Source organism: Theropithecus gelada, chromosome 10, assembly GCF_003255815.1.
Source record: "Theropithecus gelada isolate Dixy chromosome 10, Tgel_1.0, whole genome shotgun sequence".
In the NCBI taxonomy this organism is placed as follows: domain Eukaryota; kingdom Metazoa; phylum Chordata; class Mammalia; order Primates; family Cercopithecidae; genus Theropithecus; species Theropithecus gelada.
The window spans coordinates 28834532-28857485 of NC_037678.1; the positions used below are offsets into that span (position 1 = coordinate 28834532).

Consider the following 22954-nt stretch of genomic DNA (forward strand, 5'->3'; position numbering starts at 1 on the left):
TAAATATAAAAATAAAAATAAATCTACAAAAAAAAAGAAAAAATGCATTATAACCTAAGATGTACAGCCATAGCAAGCCACATATGCATCTGAAGAGGGGAGGGCAAAGGGAAGGTTGTATTGGCAAAAAAAGAGATTTAAATAAGTTGCTTGGAAACAGTTCACTGGTTATGGAGACTCAAAACCACAGATGGCATCAGTTCATTGGTGGAGATGTTGTTCCTGGGCAGGTGTTCTTTCAAAAGCATCTTATCTGAATTGTTGTGGTCCTAAAACAGGAATGCCTTGCAGGGCTATTTCAGAAAGTCCTGAGACAGCCATCCCTTTTTAAAAATATAGATGGGGTCTTGCTATATCGCTCAGGCTAGTCTTGAATTCCTGACCTCAGGGGATCCTCCAAGCTTGGCCTCCCAAAGTGCTGGGATTACAGGGTTGAGCCACCGTGTCCAGTTTCCTGAAACAGCTTTTATCTCAGCCTTGTAAGCATGAGCCCTTCCCTTTCATACCCTCAGGGTTTTACTTTGGGTCAACAAAAAGCGAGTGTATTTTAGTGTCTGCAACTTTCACACACCTATTGCCATAAAAGAAAGGACCAGCCTCGACTGACAGTCAGCACTCTGCAGGTATCCTCCACAATCCTCTCTCCTCTCTCCCTCTTGCTCTGCAACCTGGCCATGCCATGATTCCTCCCTATCTGTCCTCCTCTGTGGACTTCTATGACCACACTCTGTCCTATGAGACTGGATCAAGGTCATACTCACTTCTCTCCCCTCCCTGACATTTGCTCCACTCCCCAACTTGTTCTCCATGCATGGATCTCAGTAGAGCAACAGCAATCAGATGATGAAAATAAATAATGGTGACCAGTCTTCAAATGGATCCCCTTTTCAATCTCGCACTATCCATCTGCTGCCTTCTCATCAGCCCTCTGCCCCAGTTTCTTTTCCTTCTCAAACCGGACAAGCACCTTACTCTGTGAAGATGTGTGCAGCCCGTTCCCATGCCCTGAACTCCATCCCTTCAAGCTCCTCTGGCTGCTCCCTGCTCAGGTGTCAGAAAAGGAGTCCTGGGCAACCCTCCCAGGGAGCCGCCTGCCTGTGTAACATTCAGTACCAGTCTGTTTGCTTTCTTGAGATAGTTACAACAGCCACTTTAAAACAATGGTCTTTTTGTTTTGTTTTTTTGTTTTCACCCTATTTATAAAGTCAGAAATCGTAAGTCCTTGAGCATCCACAGCCACTCAAGGACAAACCTTTGCTGAATGCTTCAAGCAGAGAGGGGAAGGCTGAGTATTTTCAAGGTGAAAAAAAACACGACGGTTTTTATCAGCCCTGTTTTATGCGACAATCCCAGGTCGAATCTGGATCAATGTAATGACTTCCTTTGTATGGACCTACGTTTTGTTGGTGCATTCATCAACGCAGCTGGGAACCTGCAGCTCTGTTCGCTGGCATGGCGATACCTCGGGGAACGGCAGGACAGAGCCACGAAAAGATAGCCAGCCTCACCACACTGCCTGTTGCTCTTAGCCACCATGGCCATCATAGCCTGTGGCAGGAGATTTGGGGTGCCCCCGAACCCTTTCAGGAAAACACAGTTTGTGGAGGCTGAGTACTTTCCAGGCCTGACCGAGAAAACAATTCAAAAGACCCAAAGAGATTCCTCGCCTGTCCTGTCCCTTGAATGGCCTTGAACAGGGGGTCCTTCCACTTGACTCCTAGCCCCTCCCTCTCCCCTCACCAGGAAAGATCCTCCCCATCTCTGCAGAAGCTTGACCGTCCCCCTAGAGGGCCTGGGAGGAAGTGGGTTTTGCAAACAGTCCCTGTTGACTCCAGTGCCCCCTGCTGGTCCCGGAGGCGAGATTCCGGCGGGGCTTCAGGGCACAGCTACCCGGCAGTCAAAAGCTGGGCCTGCCGCGCCTCCACACCGCTCCTGGACACCCCACCCGCTTCCCAGGCGTGACCCGTCAACAGGTCTGTATTGGCGACTGGCGACAAAAGGAGCAGCCCTGCATGTAGGGAAAGCAGGGCTGCCTCCTCTGCAGGCTCGCGGGAGGGGAGGGGCGTGAATGCGTGGATTTCCGTGGAGAGCGGAAACACGGGGAGTCGAGGGGAGCATGCGCGGGCCTCAGAAAGTTGTGGAAAACTGACTCCCGGCAGCAGGGAGGAACGTGCACTCCAGACAGAGAGTAAGTTAATAGAATCCCGGGGGCAGTGGGTCTTTTCAGCCCAGAGGGTTACAGAAGTAGGTAAATCCAGAGATTTGCCCAGCCAAGGGCAGGGGCGTCTTTTCTAGACAAGCGGGGCGGGGTGGGGCGAGGACCTGAGCCCACGGGACCCTGGAACCGGCCCCTGCACCCCGCATCCAACTGAGGAAAAGGGAGGTCGCCAGAAGCACAGGCCCAGGACAGAGTCCAGACTTGGCCGTCTCCGTTATCCCAGAATACTCCATCCCACACTCCCAGCCAGTCCCCCACCTCCCCACTGCCTCTCCATTTGCCCACCGCACCCCCTTTTTCCACCCTGCCCCCACCCTACTGTCGGGTGGGAAAGGCCGCAGGCATCACCTATTCACCTATCCCCACCCCCCCTCCATTCCTTCCCCCCCCCCCATCCCTCCCCCCCCCCCATTCCTTCCCCCCCTCCATTCCTTCCCCATCCCCTCCCCCCTCTACACCTTCTCCCCTTTCTTTTTTCCCACATCCCCACCCATCCCCCACTCTCTGTCTCTCTTCCGTCCCCCATCCCCCACTCTCTGCCTCTCTTCTCCCCCTCCCCCTTTGTTTCTCTTCCCCATCCCCACCCCTCCCCCAACCTCTGTCTTCCTCATCCCCACCCCCACCCGGTCTCCCTTCTCCCATCCCAACCCCGGCCCATCTTATGTCGCCCTTCCCCCATCCCTCCTCCACCTTCTGTCTCCCTTCCCCCATTCCCTCCCCCACCATATGTCTCCCATCCCCCATCCCCTCCCCCTCCCCCACCCTGTCTCCCTTCTCCCATCCACACTCCTCCCCCACCCTATGTCTTCCTTCCCCCATCCCCACCCCTCTCACACCCTGTCTCCGTTCCCAATCCCCATGGGCCTCTGCCACTCTTTGTTTCTCTTCCCCCATCCGACCCCTCCCCCACGTGTTCCATCCCCCACCCCCACACTGTCTTTGTTCTCGGATCCCCAACCTGTCTCCCTTCCCCCATGTCCACCCCTCCCCCACCCTGTCTCCTTTCCCCCATGCCCACCCCTCCCCCACCCTGTCTCCTTTCCCCCATGCCCCCCCCTCCCCCACCCTGTCTCCTTTCCCCCATGCCCACCCCTCCCCCACCCTGTCTCCTTTCTCCGTGCCTATGCCTTCGCCACTCTGTTTCCCTTCCTCCATCCCGACCCCTCCCCCACCCTATGTTCCTTCTGCACCCCACAGCTCCTCCACCCTGTCTCCCCCATTCTTAACCCTCCTCCGCCCCCTCCTTCTCCACCCCTATCTCCTCCCCAAACCTGTCTCCCCTTTTCCCTTCTTCGTGCTCCCTTTTCTCTGCCCCTCCCCGCACTGCTCCTCCTCCTCCCAGTCCTTGAAAATGAGCCCCTCTCGACTCTCTGGGCGACCTCGCTGGATCTCGTGAGATTTTGCCCTGGAAGGACTGAGAGACGGGGATTGGTCAGGCCAGGCTGCTTGCCCCGCCACAGTCGCTAGGGCGCTTGCTGAGCCATCGTCTCGTTCTTTCCTTCCAGCGACTTCGCGGCGTGGTGCACTCTCTGAGGAAAAACGTAAGTTCGAGCCGTGATTCCTCCGCTTCCCCACAGGGTGACCTTGGGCTTGTGCCCCGGCACCACCCCTGTCCCGGGTCCCTGTTTTCTCTCCAGAAATGGGTTGAAGACCAAAGAAAATATGCGCCACTTGGGTCACCCCGGGCCGCATGCCCCGGAAAATTGGCCACAGTTGAGGAGTTGTGGCTGTCACGAAGCCTTGAACCGAGGCCGCGATGCTCGTGTTTGGAGCTCCTCGGGGCGGGTGCGCATTTGTAATGCGATGGATGCTCTGGGACTCGGCCCCTCTGAAGGTGCTGGGGGTTGGGGACGTCCCAGGTAGTGGCGTAGGCGTCCTAGGAAGGTGGGAGCAGAGGCAGAAATGTGGTTAGAGGACGGTAGTCAGGGTCCTTGACCACAGGGGTCACTTGTGACCGACCACATGGTCTGTTGTTCCTCCTGCGCCCTGGTTCAGCCCAGGAGACACTGGTGCTCGGGTTTGGAGCTAGAGATTTGCAATGAAAGGGCGAGATTGAGTCGCCAGTTGTCACTTTCCTCAGCAGTATTTGCGGAGGTTTTTACAGGAGACCGTTGTTTCCTAAATATTATACATGTGTTCTTCTTTTTGGAGCATTTTGATTATTACTCTCAGACGTGCGTGGAAACAAGTGACTGAGACCTAGAAATTCAAACGTTGGAGGTCCTGAGGCCAGCCTAAATCGCTTCAAAATGGAACGAAGACGTTTGCGGGTAAGAAGGTCCCCTGAGCTGTCTGAGGTGCTCAGAGAAGCCCTGTTCCCTCTGTCCTTGTCCCTCGAGCCAGATGGGAGCTGCATCCTGAGGTCCCTCACAGTAGAGGAAGAGGCAGGAGCCGCTTTTATTGTTTCCGGTCATTTCCCCAAAAGAGCATTTCACTCCTCCTGCTGTCTTTGTCTAAGAACCCTGGTGGCTCGTGCTTGTAATCCCAGCACTTTGGGAGGCCAAGGCAGGCGGATCACAAGATCAGGAGATTGAGACCATTCCTGGCTAGCACGGTGAAATCCCGTCTCTACCAAAGTACAAAAAATTAGCGGGGTGTGGTGGCATGCGCCTGTAGTCCCAGCTGCTCAAGAGGCTGAAGCAGGAGAAAATCACTCCAGCCTGGGCGACAGAGCTAGACTCCGTCTCTAAAAAAAAAAAAAGAACCCTAGCATGGTGGCTCATGCCTGTAATCCCAGTACTATGGGAGGCCGAGGCAGGCGGATTACCTGAGGTCAGGAGTTTGAGACTAGCTTGGCCAAAATGGTGAAATTCTGTCTCTACTAAAAATAGAAAAAAATTAGCCAGGCATGGTGGCCCACACCTGTACTCCCAGCTAGTCAGGAGGCTGAGACAGGAGCAGGAGAATCGCTTGAACCCAGGAGATGGAGGTTGCAGTGAGCCAGGATGGCACCAGTGCACTCTAGCTTGGACGACTAGAGTGAAACTCCTTCTCAAAAACAACACAGACACAAAAAATCCTAATGTATTGGGGACCTTATTGCCAAAGCCACGATTTGCACGGGGTAATCAGATGCCACAGCCCACACTTCCGAGTGGTGTCAGAGAGCATGAGTTCAGGGAGGCTTTGATCTCACTGCCCCATGGGCTTGGGCCATTAGGGGTAAGTGTTCGTCCTGGGAAGTGAACAACAAGATTGTTGGGTGCCTCCTGGGGAGATCAGGGAGGACATGCAACCTGACTTGAAGCCTGGAGACTCGTACTGGAACCAGAGGCTCAAGGATGACCGTGTGCATTGGACTGTGGGGTTGTGCTCATGTGCTGTTGGTATCCGCTCGCCTGTATTGGGTGCTGTTAGTATCCACACGCCTGTAATCCCAGCGCTTTGGGAGGCTGAAACGGGTGGATCACTTGAGCTCAGGAGTTCAAGACCAGCCTGGGAAACATAGTAAGACCCTGTCTTTAAAGAGTAGAAAAAGAGGCTGGGCATGGTGGCTCACGCCTGTAATCTCAACACTTTCGGAGGCCTAGGCGGGTAGATCACCTGAAGGTCAGGAGTTTGAGACCAGCCTGGCCAACGTGGCGAAACCCCGTCTCTACTAAAAATACAAAAAAATAGCCGTGCGTGGGGGTGCATGCCTGTAATCCCAGCTGCTCAGGAGGCTGAGGCAGGAGAATTGTTTGAACCCAGGAGGCGGAGATTTGCAGTGAGCCAAGATTGTGCCATTGCACTCCAAAAAAAAGACCTGAAGGACCTGGTGCAGATACTTTGGGGGTCCCCGTTGGGATTCTATGACTAGAGAGGAGGGTGCAGACCACCCCCATGATGAGCTCAGAGGCCACTCTGGCCTGCTCAGCCCACAAGGACCATAAGAACCAGTAGACAGGACTTGCAGAAATACCTCCCCAATTCGTGCCTGGACCCTAGGAGTCATGCTGGGCCCCAGTCTTTTCACTCCTCCCTTACACTGGGAGGAAGGACAGCACCTTTGTGCAAATGTGTTCCTGGTGCTGCTTCCTCTAGTGCCACTGGCAAACTGGCGGTGTGAAGCTGGACGGAGGAGTGTCACTGCCTCACAGGGAGATTGCACAGCTCAGAGATTGCACAACTCACACTTCATCACAGTCCCTCCCCCTCCCTTGGATCTCCTGGAAGCGGGGATGCCATAGAAACTTCCCTAACTGTTGGACTTCCTCAGTTTTCCTGTTTTTCCATGGTTTATGTGAAGCTTATCAGCCCTTTCTAACACTTAGATTGTTTGATAGGTAGGGAAATGAAGATCTATCTAAACTCCTCACGTAAGGGCTACCAATTCCTGCCTGCCTGGAGCTGAGCAGGTTCTTCCCCAGAAAGAGTCAAGGACTTACAAGACTAAAAATGAAAATGATGGTGAATTTTAGATTTTCTGTGAAGGCTATTTGAGGTAATGAATGAGAACTGCTGCCGCCTTTGCTGTGCCCAGTAGGTGCTTGATAATTAGGGACATTGACAGTGACCTTTATTACTAATCTCAGTCTTCCGTGGCTGATGAGTAAAGATGATTGCCTGGGAATTAAAGGAAATGTAGAACCAATTGTAGTTTAACCCAATTTTCACAAAGGCCGTTTGGTGTTGAGGGTGAAAAGTAGGAGAAAATAGTCTCCAGAGAGAGAACTGAAATGGAAAACACCCTTCAACGAATTACAGCCTCCTTAGGCAGGCCAGAGCAAACAAAGCCAGGCCCCAAGACGTTCCAGCTGGACACTTGCCAGTAGAATATAAGCATTGTGGGGACGTCACAGTGCATGAGGCAGAGAATGGCCTGGAGAATTCTTTGGGTGGAGAGGTTCCGAAACTTCAAAAGTACCAATGGGTGATCAGGCCCCGGATAAGAATCATCCCTAAGCAGATCCTTAAATGCCAAATGTAACTTCAATTTTTGTGAGAGAAAATGTATTTGTGCACCGTGCCTAGCATGGAAAGAGGGAAAAATTGAGTCTTAATTGATAGACCTGATTGCATCTGGCTGACCAGAATCTCTGTGCCTGAGAAGCTTAGGGTCAATAAAGAGTCAGCTGTTTTCTTGAAGTGTGGAGACATTAGTAATACTTAGGAAGGGACTGGCCATTGGAGATTATGTTTGGGGTAAAGGCCTGACCTGCTGCTTGTGAACAGCCCCGGTGTGGAAGAGGGCACCTAACTATAAAGAGAAGGTCTTCTGAGAACTTCCTTAATGGCAGGGATGTGTGCTTTTGGCCCTTGTTTATTTCTCTCCCTGGCTCCAAGATTCCTAAGAAACCACAGGGTCTTTCAGACTTGAAAACGTTGCTGTCCTAGGTTTGGTCACCAACATTACCCTCCATCCCACCTCTCCAGCCCACATTCCTAGGTTTCATCTTGTCAAGGCTGTTTGCCAAGAGGATCCTGACTTTCTGGCAGAAAACACCCTTTCCCTCTAGGGAGGGAGGAAAATTGAACTCCCTCCCTGTCCCAGTGATTACCTTGGCTTTACTGGAACTATCTTTTGTCTTCCTTAGCCATTCCCCTTTTTAATTTCTCTACTCCATCCAGGCCAAAGTCTTTCAATTCCACCCCCCAAAAGAATATCTGTCTTTGTGGTAATCCACTCAGTCCCGTTACAAATGCCCAGCCTTACTTCTGACTAACTCCTAGTTGTAGTGTAATTTTGACCCAGCTTCCTTCAGGACAGCCTTGACCTTCAAAGTTTGGAAGACCAGCCACCCCTCTATTGTACCTCCCTTTCTCCCTCAATAGGCATGTGATTTGCTGTGTTAAGGAACACGGAGTGTAAGTGACAATTTGATACTTGGGGATTGTTTGGGAGTGGGGAGGGGTAATGACATGATGCTCTTCATAAAGCTATCTTAACTGGAGTATTTGGGTAATTTTGATGTGGCCAAAAATTCCCCCAACAGTTACACTTTCTGGGTGGTTTTGTTCACTTTTTCTTTCCGTTTTGTAAATGGACATCCCATTCAATCAGTTGAACCTGAAGTAAGTAAAAAACCCCACCAGGATTGACTGGCTGGAAATCCAGGAATATAATTAGATTTGGCTCTCCCATTGGCAGCGTGGAGTTGAAAGGGGAAGGATGCCCAGAAAGGCCAATAATAGCTTCTGAGGTGCTAGAGGAGGGACCCAGAGGCCTTGAAGTCAATGTTGTGGTCCTCTCAGAGGTCTGGGCAGATGGCTTCTGCACCACACCTGGGTCTGGTGGGTCGGGAACCTCAGGCTGTGGCCACTGCCACCTTCCCACTGTCAGCCCAGGGTCTCCATGGGCCATGAAGGCCAATGCTGCCTAGATGATTTTCCTTTTTCTTTCCTTACAAAGGAACAAGCTTTGCTTTTGCCTCTAAATGTAGTTTTGCCTTAATCCCAAACATTTTTCTTTGGTTATTGGATTATTTCTTAATGGATACACAATAATCGTATATATTTGTAGGGTACATGTGAAATTTTAGTTGATGCATATATAGTGTGTAATCGAATTATGGTAATTAGTATAGCCATTACCTGGAACATTTATTATTTATATTGAATCCCAAACATTTTGATTTCTGCCATTTTGTATATGTTAAAAAAAATTTCTTGAACAGCTTTTTTGGAAAATAAAAGATATCTAATTAGTTGGAATTTTACTTTATTACAATTTAGATAGTATGTGGCAAGCAATTATAATTTGCATCATTTATGATTCTTTAACTTTTTAGTGATTTACTAGTAAGGCTTTTTTTAACTAAAAAGTTAAAAAATATTCCATAGATTTTTTTCTTTTTTTTTTTTTTTTTTTTTGGTAAGTGTTTTTGAATTAAAGACATTTTTTTTTTTTTTTTTTCTTTTTTTTTTTTTTTTTTTAAATAGAGATGAGGTCTCGTTGTGTTGCCCAGGCTGGTCTTGAACTCCTGGGCTCAAGCCATTATCCCACCTTGGCCTCCCAAAGTGCTGGGATTACAGACATGAGCCACTGTGCTGGAGGGTGGAGGCTTTTTCAAGACATCTAGTATACAAGATGGTAACTGTAGTTCATAATGTATTGTATACATGAAAATTGCTAAGAGTACATTTTAAGTGTTCTCACCACACATACGTGAGATTATACATATGTTAATTAGCTTAAGGCACCCATTCTACAATGTATACATACTTCAAAGCATCATATTGTACACCATAAATATACACAATTTTTATTTCTCCATTTTAAAACTAATGTTTTGGGGAAAAAGAACCAGGCTTTGTTTTGCTGTGAATTGTTTGCTCCCTTGATTTCCATGTCAAAGTAATAACTCTTAATATATGTAAAAGAGACACACTTAAAATACATGTCTCAGAATGGTTTTTTTTGTTTTGTTTTAATTTTACTTCCAATTGCTGTGTAATACTGTTGGGCTGCTTCTGTAGTTTCTCATTTAAAATTTTTTAGTGAAATATAATGGTACCCACTGTGCATTGTGTGTGTGTCCCTAATCTTTCCCATCTGGCTTGTTGGAGCAGAGAAGGATGCTGTTCTGGGCTGTGTGACACTCCCGTTTGAATTGTCTTTGAGTGATCATCAGAAGCTTTTTCCCGGAATGAGTAGGCTCAGCTCTCAGGCTCCTTAGTTCTCACTTCCCAGGGGAACTAGAATTAAATAGAGTAGTGGGTAGACACAGGATGGGGCCAGTGGCCATCCTGTTTCCTCCTCTACACTTGATGAGATGCTCATCCTGATGCCAGCAGAGCTGTGGCTTTGTGGCCACTGAGTGCAGAATGGAATCGGGATAAACTGAGAACTCCCCTGCTGTTGCTAGCACAGTGACTTTGGCCCTGAGTTGGTCCCTCAGAAGGGCGAGGAAAAGATAGAGTTGCTTATGCTTGGGTTGAAAGGGATGCTTTGTTCCCTGTATGTTTCCTCAGGGTTCCATTCAGAGCCGATACATCAGCATGAGCGTGTGGACAAGCCCACGGAGACTTGTGGAGCTGGCGGGGCAGAGCCTGCTGAAGGATGAGGCCCTGGCCATCGCCGCCCTGGAGTTGCTGCCCAGGGAGCTCTTCCCGCCACTCTTCACAGCAGCCTTTGACGGGAGACATAGCCAGACCCTGAAGGCAATGGTGCAGGCCTGGCCCTTCACCTGCCTCCCTTTGGGAGTGCTGATGAAGGGACAACAGCTTCACCTGGAGACCTTCAAGGCTGTGCTTGATGGACTTGATGTGCTGCTTACCCAGGAGGTTCGCCCCAGGTAAGGGTGATCTAGCAGCTTCATGTGGGGCCCTGGGAACCTGAGCAGGATGCAGCCGGGGTCAGGGGGCGTGGAGCACCTAAGGCTGGGCCGGAGGCTCTGATGGTGCCAACAAGGAAGTTCAGGGAGGCCTTGGGGGCCACTGCAGGGGTCACTCTTGGAATGGGCTTCTGGACATGGGGCGCTGATTAAAATGCAGGTGTCTTGAAGGAACATGCACCTGCTTCCTCCTGGTGGGGCAGGAAGTGGGGACCAGGAAGGACCCCAGGATCCTAGTGGGAAAGGGAGCAACTGATGCCTTTCTGATGTATGGAGTAAAAGTGCAGATCTAAGGCAGTTGTCTGGTTGGTTCTTACCCACATTATGAGACTCATGGTCTTATCTTGAGTTGATTTTAAAGCATCTCAGCTATTAATGTGTTTTTCCCCACAGGAGGTGGAAACTTGAAGTGCTGGATTTACGGAAGAACTCTCATCAGGACTTCTGGACTGTATGGTCTGGAAACAGGGCCAGTCTCTACTCATTTCCAGAGCCAGAAGCAGCTCAGCCCATGAGAAAGAAGCGAAAAGTAGATGGTTTGAGCACAGAGGCAGAGCAGCCCTTCACTCCAATAGAGGTGCTCGTAGACCTGTCCCTCAAGGAAGGTGCCTGTGATGAGTTGTTCTCTTACCTCATGGAGAAAGTGAAGCGACAGAAAAATGTGCTACACCTGTGCTGTAAGAAGCTGAAGATTTTTGCAATGCCCATGCAGAGTATCAAGATGATCCTGAAAATGGTACAGCTGGACTCTATTGAAGATTTGGAAGTGACTTGTACCTGGAAGCTACCCACCTTGGCAAAATTTTCTCCCTACCTGGGCCAGATGATTAATCTGCGTAGACTCCTCCTCTCCCACATCCATGCATCTTCCTCCATTTCCCCGGAGAAGGAAGAGGAGTATATCGCCCAGTTCACCTCTCAGTTCCTCAGTCTGCAGTGCCTCCAGGCTCTCTATGTGGACTCTTTATTTTTCCTTAGAGGCCGCCTGGATCAGTTGCTCAGGTAAGGGATGGTGAGGTTTCTCTGCAGACCAGAGCAAGCCCTTCTTTATTGTAGTAAACAATAAAGGACATCTAGCATGTGCCAGCCACTGATAATGCAAGAGTGAGCAAGTCACTACCAATTAACATGTCTTGTTCACCACTCTGTCCCCAAGCATGATATCACGTAACTACTACTCATTAGGGTTAGAGATATACATTAGGATAGATGCTATTAACAGTGACTCCTTGTTAGAAAACTCTGTAATGGGAGGTCGGCGTCTGGCGAGGGTGCCTTTAGGCATTCTTTCTTAGGAAGTGATGCCTAAGATGACCGAAAATAAGCAAGGAGGGCATTGAAGAAGGGAAAGCCCGTCAAAGGTGAGATTTGAAATTGTAAGCTGTGTACTCACCAGCTTCTCAACATGAGCTGTTCCCTCTAAACCCGACTCAAATTTCCTGTCTGTAAAGTGTGATTTAGAGTTCAAGGTAATAGGTGGGAAATGCAGGATTCTGGAGATGTGGGAGAAGGAACAAGAGTGAGGAATTACAAAAATTGATAGGTGGTTTGCTGATGATGCGGTGATCTAAGGTAGCCCTGCAGCCTGGGAACCGCCTTTGGATGTTGGTGACCCTGCCCAAGTTTGTCCTCTATGACTACTCCCCAGTAGCTTCATCAGGCACAGAGATACAGGTGACTGGGGCCCAGGCAGTGGCAGAGGAAGCCTGAGTTGAAAAAGTATTTTCGGTTGTATCTTCAAATACTAAAATTCGCTGATGCCCTTCCTTGCTTGAGACATCAAATCAGGCTCTCCCAATTCAGTTCATGCTCACACCACCTAAGAGGTCTGTGTTGGACCCTGCCTCACAGGTCAGCCAAGAGAGTGTTCGAGATCTTTGTTTACTTGACCCACTTATGCAGCAAATAATGGAGAAAGGACTGCACCTGAACTTGTACTCCCTTGAATGCTCCTTTACAACATGGCATCCTGGGGGTTAACCATCATCAGGAAGACTTTGGGTTTCGGTGAAATGGGCCTCTCTCCAGTCTCCCCACCCCACTACCACCATTCCCCAGCGCTAACTGCTTTGTCTGTTTGCAGGCACGTGATGAATCCCTTGGAAACCCTCTCAGTAACTAACTGCCGGCTTTCGGAAGGCGATGTGATGCATCTGTCCCAGAGCCCCAACGTCAGTCAGCTGAGTGTCCTGAGTCTGAGTGGGGTCATGCTGACCGATGTAAGTCCCGAGCCCCTCCAAGCTCTGCTGGAGAGAGCCTCTGCCACCCTCCAGGACCTGGACTTTGATGAGTGTGGGATCATGGATGATCAGCTCCTTGTCCTCCTGCCTTCCCTGAGCCACTGCTCCCAGCTTACGACCTTAAGCTTCTGCGGGAATCCCATCTCCATATCTGTCCTGGAGAACCTCCTGCACCACCTCATCGGGCTGAGCAATCTGACCCACGTGCTGTATCCTGTCCCCCTGGAGAGTTACGAGGACGTCCATGGTACCCTCCACCTGGGCAGACTTGCCTATCTGCATGCCAGGCTCAGGGAGTTGCTGTGCGAATTGGGGCGGCCCAGCATGGTCTGGCTTAGTGCCAATCCCTGTCCTCACTGTGGGGACAGAACCTTCTATGACCCAGAGCCCATCCTGTGCCCCTGTTTCATGCCTAACTAGCTGGGTGCACATATCAAATGCTTCATTCTGCATACTTGGACACTGAAGCCCAGGATGTGCATGCATCTTGAAGCGTAAAAGCAGCCACAGTTTCAGACAAATGTTCAGTGTGAGTGAGGGAAAAAAGGGGAAGTTGGGGGTAGGCAGATGTTGAGTTAATGGGATCTTTTGGGAGATGCATCCTATACAGTTAGAAATAGAATCTGAATTTCTAAAGGGGGATTCTGGCTTGGGAAGTACATGGAGAAGTTAATCCCTATGTAGACTGTTGTAAAGAGACTGTTGAAAATAAAGAGAAGCAATGTGAAGCATCTGGTGTCTTCTAGTATATGAATCTCCTTTCCCTGTTAAACCTCAGGAAATCTCCAGTTGCTGGTTAAGACTTAACCATGGTACTTATAGGCTGGACAGGGTCCCGGCCCCCAGATATCATGGCACCATTAATCTCTTTGAGGCATCAGTTATCTCCTTGCTTATTTCTTTGGTATTCAAAGGGTCAGAGCATGCAAGGTGCATCCTCAGGGCTGGAACATACTAAGGAAGGGGCCAGTAATGAACACCACTGAGTGAAGGGTTCTTCACAGGAGCCCTCACTACTAAACCCCCTGAGACCCTGGACTCAGTCCTCCCTAATTTCCAGTGCACTCATAAGCCTCCATCCCCGGCCTGTGGCTGTGCCAGTATTGGGCTTGACTATATACAAGTCAGACCCCCAGTACTGGGAGGGGATGTCCAGTACTGCACTTGAGGTGGAGCCTCTGGGCCTCACCAACCCATCCCATCAGGTCCAGCCCCTTTTTGAATTTAATTGTGACCCGTTTAAAACACCTAAATTCCTTTTGGCAAAACACTAAGATCATATTTATTTAGTATTTGTACCCACATTAAAAATAAGACTTCATTTTGTGGTCCTATCAGAAAATTACTTCTTCAACGTAAGAGTCTCCCCATCAATGAGGTAGTAAGCTGAATCTCAGCCAGTGAGATGCCCTGGATTTGGGGTTCCAATAGTGAACAAACTCAGGGCAGGTGCTAGGGAGCACTTAGGGGAAGTAGATGAATGAATGTCAGATTTGGGAGTTGGGAGTAGGTGGAGGCCACCCTATAGAACAATCTATCCAAAAGGATGGGAGATGTCATACTGTGCAGATGGACTCTACAATCCCTGGGCAGTGAGCCCACTTGCCTGCCACTGCTCCCATGCTAGTGTGTCCTGCCCTTAGGCTGTGTCACCTCCCTCACTGTACAGCTTTTCAAAGAAGCACCTGGGAATAAGGTCACACACCAAGGCCCAGGGGCAGGCTCTATCTGCATGTAGCTGTGAGTGCCAGCACACCCAGTCCTGCCTGTTCTGAGGCCTCTGTCTTGGTGATAACTACCCATGATGCTGCTGGCATTGCAGACTGTCAGCAATTTCCTATCTTGTGATACACATCAGCTGGGCCCTTCAACCTTTTTTCTTCTGTTGCCATCTTCAAGCCTCCTACCCTAAGCTCTATAAGAAACAAACTGGTTGGGCGCAGTGGCTCACACCTGTAATCCCAGCACTTTGGGAAGCCAAAGCAGGTGAATCACCTGAGGTCAGGAGTTCAAGACCAGCCTGGCCAACGTGGTGAAACCCTGTCTCTACTAAAAATACAAAAATTAGCTGGGTGTGGTGGCAGGTGCCTGTATTTCCAACTACTCAGGAGGCTGAGACAGGAAAATCGCTTAAACCCGGGAGGCAGAGGTTGCAGTGAGCCAAGATCACGCCACTCTACTCCAGCCTGGGCAACAGAGCAAGACTCTGTCTCTATTTAAAAAAAAAGAAATAGGCCCCTCAGCTTGTGGGCACATTTTGCCGTATTTTAAAAGCTCTCCCTCTTTCTCTCTTTTTAGAGATAGGGTCCCACTCTGTCACCCAGGCTGGAGTGTAGTGGCATGATCACGGCTCACTGCAGCCTCAACCTCCCAGGCTCAAGTGATCCTCCTTTCTCAGCCTCCCAAGTAGCTGGGACCACAGGCACACGCCACCATGCATGGCTATGTTTTTATTTTTTCTAGAGATGGGGATCCTTCCTATGTTGTACAGACTAGTCTTGAAGTCCTGGGTTCAAGGGATATTCCCAACTCAGCCTCCCAAAGTGCTGGGATTACAGGCATGAGCCATTGTACTCCAGCCTTGGCGACAGAGTGAGACCCCACCTCAAAAAAAAAAAAAGAGAGATTAATAATACGTACCTTGGAATGTCACAGTGAGGTTCACTTGAGCTAATTTTTTATGTAAAGCACACATTAGAATGTGTAGAACATGGATGGTCCAGCACAGGATAATGGTTATTAGCTGCCTGCTGCAAGTAAAGAAAGAAAAATGCTGCATCTTGCTTCTGAAGCAGGATTCCTGACAGTAGGGACATTATTTGACCTGGAGATCTCATTTGAGAGATGAATCTGGAAAACTTTTTTCAGACTTTGGAATCGAAATATTCATAAAGTAGCTGGATGTGGTGGCACACACCTGTAGTCCTAGTAACTTGGGAGACTGAAGAAGGAGGATCACTTAAACTCAGGACAAGGCTGCAGTGAGCTGTGATCATACCAGTGCACTCTAGCCTTGGCAACAGAGCAAGACCCTGTCTAAAAATCAAAGGCCAGGCACAGTAGCTCACACCTGTAATCCTAGCATTTTGGGAAGCCAAGGCAAGAGGATCAATTGAGTCTGGGAGTTCGAGACCAGGCTGGGCAGCATAGCAAGACTGCCCATCTCTATGAAAAAACTTTTGACTGAGCTGAGCATGTCGGCGTGCACCCATAGTCCCAGCTACTCAGGAGGCTGAGGCATGGGGATCACTTGAATCCAGGAGTTCAAGGTTGCAGTGAGTTTCGATCATGCTACTACACTCTAGCCTGGGTAACAGAGTGAGCTATCTCAAAAAAAGAAAAATAAATGGCTCATGCTTATAATCCCAGCATTTTGGGAGGCTGAGGCAGCAGGATCACTTGAGGCCAGGAGTTTGAGACCAGCTTGGCCAACATGGTGAAACATTGTCGTTACCAAAAAACACAAAAATTAGCTGGGTATGGTGGTACACGCCTATAATCCCAGCTACTGGGGAGGTTGAGGCAGGAAAATCACCAGAATCCGGGAGGCAGAGGTTGCAGTGAGCTATGATTATGCTACTGCAAAAGTCCGTCTCCAAACAAAATATTTGAAGTGGCATGGTGGCATGGTACTAATTGATGAGTTTTTTATAAGTTGAGTTTGGCTGGAGAGAGACCTCATCTCATTGGTAAGAGTAGCCATGCAAGGGAAAAGGGGAGGTGGTGGCTACCTAAGGTAGGGGAGTCATGCATATGAAGACCCAAGGAAGGGGTGTCCAGATGGTAGGCAGTTAGGAAGTAAGCAGGGGGAGTATGGTACACACAGTAGGTTTCTTGGTATTGACATTCATGTTAGAGACACCCCATCTCTTTGGCAGATGGGCAGATTGCACTTACGGCATCTGGGCAATATGGATTTGAGAGGGAAGAATCTAAATATAAAAGAAATAGAGTGAGGTCAAATACACTCCCAGGGAATCATCCAGAAGCAGAAAAGAGACAGAAAGAAGGTCTGAGGCTTGGGCAGAAAGGATAACCGTCTTAGGAAACAGAGTCAGGGAAAACCCAACAATTTCTAAATGCCAGAAAGGACGGCTGACTTGACCCAAAATTCAGATCAGTATGAGGAAACTAGATTAATCCTGCTCCTACTACTATTACTAACGGTATGTATCCAACAGGGTTCTGAGTGAAATAGCCCAGATTCGGCATCTGACATAAAGTCATTGTTAGAGATATATTTTCTTTGCTTTGCTTTTCAAATTTTTATAGAGACGGGTTCTCATTTTGTTGCCCAGGCAGGTGTCAAACTCCTGAGCTCAGGTGATCCACCTGCCTTGGCCTCCTAAAGTGCTTGGATCACAGGCATGAGCCACCATGCCTGGCAAAGACACATTTTCATCATCTGTAAAATTTCATATCTAACTGGCCATCTTGTGTCTTGAAACTGAAGAGAAATTGGCCAAGCAAAGGGAGGTCTTACAGGCTGAGCTGAATTTGGATTTGGATTCATGCACTGCACTGGAGATAGCAGAACATCAGCGTGAGGAGTCGTCAACCCTTGGGTTACTGCAGAAAGGTGTTGGTCCAGGCACCTAAGAGGGCTGCGTGGCTACAGAGAGATTATCTCAAGAAGAGAAAGAGGAAGAACAAAAGGTGAGGTGACCTACTTTTAGACACAAGCAAAATTTAATAGAACATGAAGAGGCAAGACTTCAGCAGGCTAGAGAACAAAGCTGTTGCCCTCAGAATATTATTGGATGTTTTCTTCAATGAATCTCCTTCCAATCCAAAGAAATGTGAGACAAAGACATAGACCCTTTAGTCTGTCTGGAAGTAAACTGCAGAATATGGAAAAGCAGCTTGTCACCCCTGTGATAATTATGAAGGTGTCAGAGGTAGGTGGCTGTGATGTGCCAGCGCCCAGTGGATCCTGCATCTGTCAGACCTCCAGAGGCTCCGACTTCCATGGTCCCAACAAGTAAATGCACAGCTTTATTCTAGTCAATGGGCTGTTTGATGGTTTGAAGAGATGGCTCTGTATTTTTATCATTTTACTCCTGGGCGAAGACCCATAAGCTCCACTTGCTTCTTTCTTTCTCCTAGGTCAGCTCCACCAATGTTTTAGTTGAGGGATAGAGAAGTGTTTCCTCTCAATTCCTTAACAGGACCAAAATGCATCAAGACAGAGATGAAATCTGATATACATGTCATTGTTATTGCCTGTCAAATCTTCCTGCTCATGGAGTAAGGAGCCCAGGCTATGCAGTTAGGTTCCTGTCTACAGAGTGGATAATAACCTATGGGAAGTAGAAAGATGGGTCAGGGTAGGAAGGTGTGCTGGTTTGGTCTTTTACATAATAACAAATATATACAGGCTTATTAGCCGTTAGCCAGATAAACAAAGGTTTACTAACTTTTTTTTTTTTTTTTGAGACGGAGTCTCACTCTGTCGCCCAGGCTGGAGTGCGGTGCCATGATCTCGGCTGACTGCAACCTCTGCCTCCCAGGTTCAAGCGATTCTCCTGCCTCAGCCTCCCGAGTAGCTGGAATTACACGCAAGTGCCACCACACCCGGCTAATTTTTGTATTTTTAGTAGAGATGAGGTTTTACCACGTTGGCCAGGCTGGTCTTGAACTCCTGACCTCCAGCAATCTGCCTGCCTCAGCCTCCCAAAGTACTGGGATTACAGGCATAAGCCACAGTGCCTGGCCAGTTTATTAACATTTTATATGGTCAGATGCAGTGGCTCATGCCTGTAATTCCCAAACTTTGGGAGGCTGAGGCTGGAGGACCACTTGAGGCTAGGAGTTTGAGACCAGCCTGTACTACATAACAAGACTCTGTCTCTACAAAAGATTTAAAAATTTAACCAGTGCTCACCTATAGTCCATATATTATTATACTGGAAATCACGTCATTATTTCCCAGTATCCTGGTGGTGCCCTGCTCATTGTGAAAGCACAAAATAAAAGTGTGGGGACACCATGAGGAAGGGATCACTGGGGGCACAAAATGTTTTGCATGCATTATTTTACAACAATCCAGGGAGGTAGTTACCATTTGCCTTTGTGCCCTAGAAATTGGCATTATATCTGGCAAATGCTAAGTGCATGAGAATTTTTGTTGTTGTTGTACAGATGGGGTCTTGTTATGTTGCCCAGGCTGGTCTTGAACTCCTGGCCCCAAGGGATCCTCCTCCCTTACCCTCCCAAAGTGCTGGGATTACTGGGACGCAATCACTGAACTGCTGCAGCTTTGACCTCCTGGGCTCAAGCAATCCTCCCATCTCAGTCTATCAAGTAGCTGGGTCCACAGGTGTGCACCACCATTCCTACCTCATTTTTTAATGTATTTTTTGTAGAGATGGAGTCTCACTATGTTGCCCAGGCTGGCCTCAAACTCCTGGCACTGTTCTAGGAGTTCTATATATTTTATTCCATTTAATCAAATCCTGAGAGAGTGTGCATTTATTATTATTATATTCCTATTACAGATTTTTTTTAAATGGAGATGTTAATAAACTTGCCCAAAGTCACACAGTTAATAACATCCAAGATTTGGACCCAGGCAGAGTGAATATAGATCCTAAACTCTTTTTATTTTTTTTTTTTGAGATGGAGTTTCACTCTTGTCGTCTGTTGCCCAGGCTGGAGTGCAATGGCACGATCTCAGCTTACCGCAACCTCCACCTCCTGGGTTCAAGCGATTCTCCTGCCTCAGACTTCCCAAGTAGCTGGGATTACAGGCATGCGCCACCACGCCTGGCTAATTTTGTATTTTTAGTAGAGAATGGGTTTCTCCATGTTGTTCAGGCTGGTCTCGAACCCCTGACCTCAGGTGATCTGCCCGCCTTGGCCTCCCAAAGTGCTGGGATTATAGGTGTGAGCCACCCTGCCCAGCCAATCCTAAACTCTTAATCACTCAGGTACATGTCTCAAAAAATTCTTGGTGGGCTGGGTGTGGTGGCTCACACCTGCAATGCCAGCACTTTGGGAGGCTGAGGCAGTAGGATCTTTTGAGGCCAGGAGTTTGAGACCAGCCTGGGCAACATTTAAAAAAAAAAAAAAAAAAAAGGAGTAGCCAGTCATGGTGGCGTGTGCACCTGTAGTAGTCCCAGCTACTTGAAAAGCTAAGGCGGGAGGATCATTTGAGCCAGGGAGGTCGAGGCAGCAGTGACCCGTGAATCCACCACTGCATTCCAGTCTGGGTGACAGAGTGAGACTTTATCTCAAAAGAAAAAAAAGAAGTTTCTGACAAGAGGCTAAATAAATAAATAAAACAAGAATCCCATAATTAGATAACACAGTGTTTTAGTCCGTTGTCTGTTGCTTACAACAACATATCTGAAACTGGGTAGTTTATAAAGAAGATGAGTTTCTCACAGTTATGAAGGCTGGGAAGCCCAAAGTGGAGGGGGCACATCTGGTAAGAGCCTTCTTACCTGGTTGGAGGGCTCTGCAGCATCCTGATGCCACAGACGGCATCTCTTGAAGGAGGCTAAGCATGTTGGCTCAGGTCTCTCTTCTCTTCTTATAAAGCCACCAGTTCCCCTCCTATGATAACCCATTAACCCATTAATCCATGAATGGATTTATTCATTCGTGAAAGCAGAGCCCTCATGATTCAATCACTTCTTAAAGGCCCCACCTTTCAATAGTCCCACACTGGAAATTAAGTTTCCTACACATGAGATTTGGGGTTCGCATTTTCACACCGTAGCACACAGATATGTCAGAATAGCATCCTTTGGCATTTATTGATAAGTTGCTTTGACTTTTGGGTTTGGGGCATTCAAGGCTTTGTGTTAATGAAACATCTCATGCTTGCCTTTGCAGTATCAACCCACATCCTACTCAGAAGATAAGATGCGTTACTGTTTGCTTCCGAACATTTTAAACATAACATTATAATCATCAGTCCCCTTTATAAATTTATCTCCATTCAAATTAAAATAAGTCAGTAAAATTATGTTAATAAACCACAATTTTAATATAGAGTATGTAAATAATAAACACCTATTTACATAAAAAGGCAGGGGAAGATGGGCCGGGCACGGTGGCTCACACCTGTAATCCCAACACTTTGGGAGGCTGAGGTGGGCGGATCATGAGGTCAGGAGATCGAGACCATCCTGGCTAACATGGTAAAACCCCGTCTCTACTGAAAACACAAAAAAAATTAGTCAGGCGTTGTGGCAGGCGCCTGTAGTCCCAGCTACTCGGGAGGGTGAGGCAGGAGAATGGTGAGCCCGGGAGGTGGAGCTTGCAGTGAGCCGAAATCATGCCACTGCACTCCAACCTGGGCAACAGAGTGAGACTCTGTCTCAAAAAAAAAAAAAAAAAAAAAAAGGGTAGGAGAAGATGAGTCTATGTAGATGCAGAGAATGTATATTGAAGGACACATCAGAAATTCTAAACACCCATTTACTTTGGGAATAGAGACAGGTAACCGTGAGCTGGAGCAGAAGGGAAATTTACTTTACAATTAATGGATGAATTTTGGCCGGGTGCAGTGGCTCACGCCTGTAATCCCAGTGTCTCGGGAGGCTGAGGCAGGGGATCACTTGAAGTCAGGAGTTCAAGACCAACCTGGCCAACATGGTGAAACCCTGTCTCTACTAAAAACACAAAAATGAGCTGGGCGTGGTGGCGCATGACTGTAGTCCCAGCTACTCGGGAGGCAGAGGTGAGAGAATCGCTTGAACCTGGGAGGTGGAGGTTGCAGTGAGCCGAGATGGCACCATTTCACTCCAGCCTGGGTAGACAACAGAGCAAGACTCCACGATAAAAAAAAAAAAAAAAAAAAAAAAAAATTAATGGATGATTTTTGTGTATTTGATTTTATTTTTAGCTCGATTTAAGTATTACTTTTAATTAAAAGGCAGTGTTTTGTTTGCTTATTTACTGCAACCCAGAAAACATACTTCCAAACTAAGTTTGGGGAGGTGCTCCCAAAGGTAGCTTTTAAGAAACAATGGAATAACCCTGAATACATTGTAAAAATATGCGTTTAGACAACTAATCTCTCCTGAGTGTTTTAGTTAGTTTTGTTTTTATTATTATTATTTTTTATTTTTTTTATTTTTTTGAGGTTGGGTCTCACTCTGTCACCCAGGTTGGAGTGCTACGGTACGATCTAGGCTCACTGCAACCTCTGCCTCCCAGGCTCAAGCAATCCTCCCACCTCAGCCTCCTGAGTAGTTGGGACCACAGGCACATGCCACCACACCTGGCTAGTTTTTCTATTTTTTTGTAGACGTGGGATTTTATCATGTCGCCCAGGCTGGTCTCGAACTCCTGAGCTCAGGCCATCCACCCGCCTCAGCCTCCCAAATTACTTGGATTGCAGGTGTGAGCCACCGTACCTGGCCTTATTTATTATTATTATTATTATTATTATTATTATTATTATATGTTAGGTTCTGGGATACATGTGCAGAACGTGCTGGTTTGTTACATAGGTATACACGTGCCACGGTGGTTTGCTGCAGCCTTGTTTTTAAATTAATAAAAACTTGTATGAAATAAGGTATTTATTCAATAGCCGATAGAAATGCATTTCTAATCACTGAAGAGACACATTCCATTTCAGGATTTCAGTGTTAGATATAACTTGGAGTTTTTCTCCTCTACTGCGATGATTCATTACTGTTACTTGGAGTTTTTTCCTTAATCCACCTGGTAATGACTGAGCATTTACCCAAAGCCTCAGTCTCCTCCAGTTTTGCAGTGGTGAGCCTTGCAGTGGTAAGACTCAGCTAAAGCACTTGACCCATCAGAGGACATTTCTGTCACCAGTTCTCCAGTCTTCTTCCTTGCAGTATCCATTAAAATTGGAGGCTCCCTCTGACCATCCCTTTTTTTTCTTGACAGAAGGAACTGGGGATAACCTGGGTCACCATAATTTGTCACCTAAGAATGTCCTATGCAGCCACAGAAAAGAATAAATTCATGTCCTTTGTAGCAACATGGATAGAGCTAGAGGCCATATCCTAAGTGAACCAACTTAGACGCAGAAAACCAAATACTGCATGTTCTAACTTACAAGTTGGAGGTAAACGGTGGGTACACATGGGACTCCTCGAGGAAGAGGGAAGAGAGCAGGTAGTTTCCTGAGCCCAGCCTGCTGTCTGGGAGTATCCCCATATTGACTGGTAAGAGGTGGCTCCAAGACCCTGCTCCCAATTTTGGCTTTCGTAAAGTCAGAACTAGACATTCCTCATTCCTCTCCCTGGCTT

The 22954-nt window shown here is 47.9% G+C and overlaps 1 protein-coding gene and 1 gene segment (V, D, J or C); one reads left to right on the forward strand and one right to left on the reverse strand.

The window, feature by feature from the left end:
* The window catches only part of LOC112633745, a 674114-nt gene that overhangs the window by 352994 nt on the left and 298166 nt on the right, over positions 1-22954 (reverse strand).
* On the forward strand, positions 1890-13444 carry LOC112633738 (melanoma antigen preferentially expressed in tumors). Of its 2 annotated transcripts, XM_025400639.1 has the most exons (7): positions 1890-1973; positions 3724-3759; positions 4141-4145; positions 4326-4488; positions 10112-10434; positions 10867-11475; positions 12557-13444. In XM_025400639.1, exons 4-7 carry the CDS (start codon positions 4468-4470, stop codon positions 13131-13133), a joined length of 1530 nt encoding a protein of 509 aa, XP_025256424.1. In that variant the 5' UTR covers positions 1890-1973; positions 3724-3759; positions 4141-4145; positions 4326-4467; the 3' UTR covers positions 13134-13444. The 2 variants fall into 2 exon arrangements, with proteins under 2 accessions (XP_025256424.1, XP_025256425.1); XM_025400640.1 differs by lacking the exons at positions 1890-1973; positions 3724-3759; positions 4141-4145; positions 4326-4488 and adding an exon at positions 5295-5380.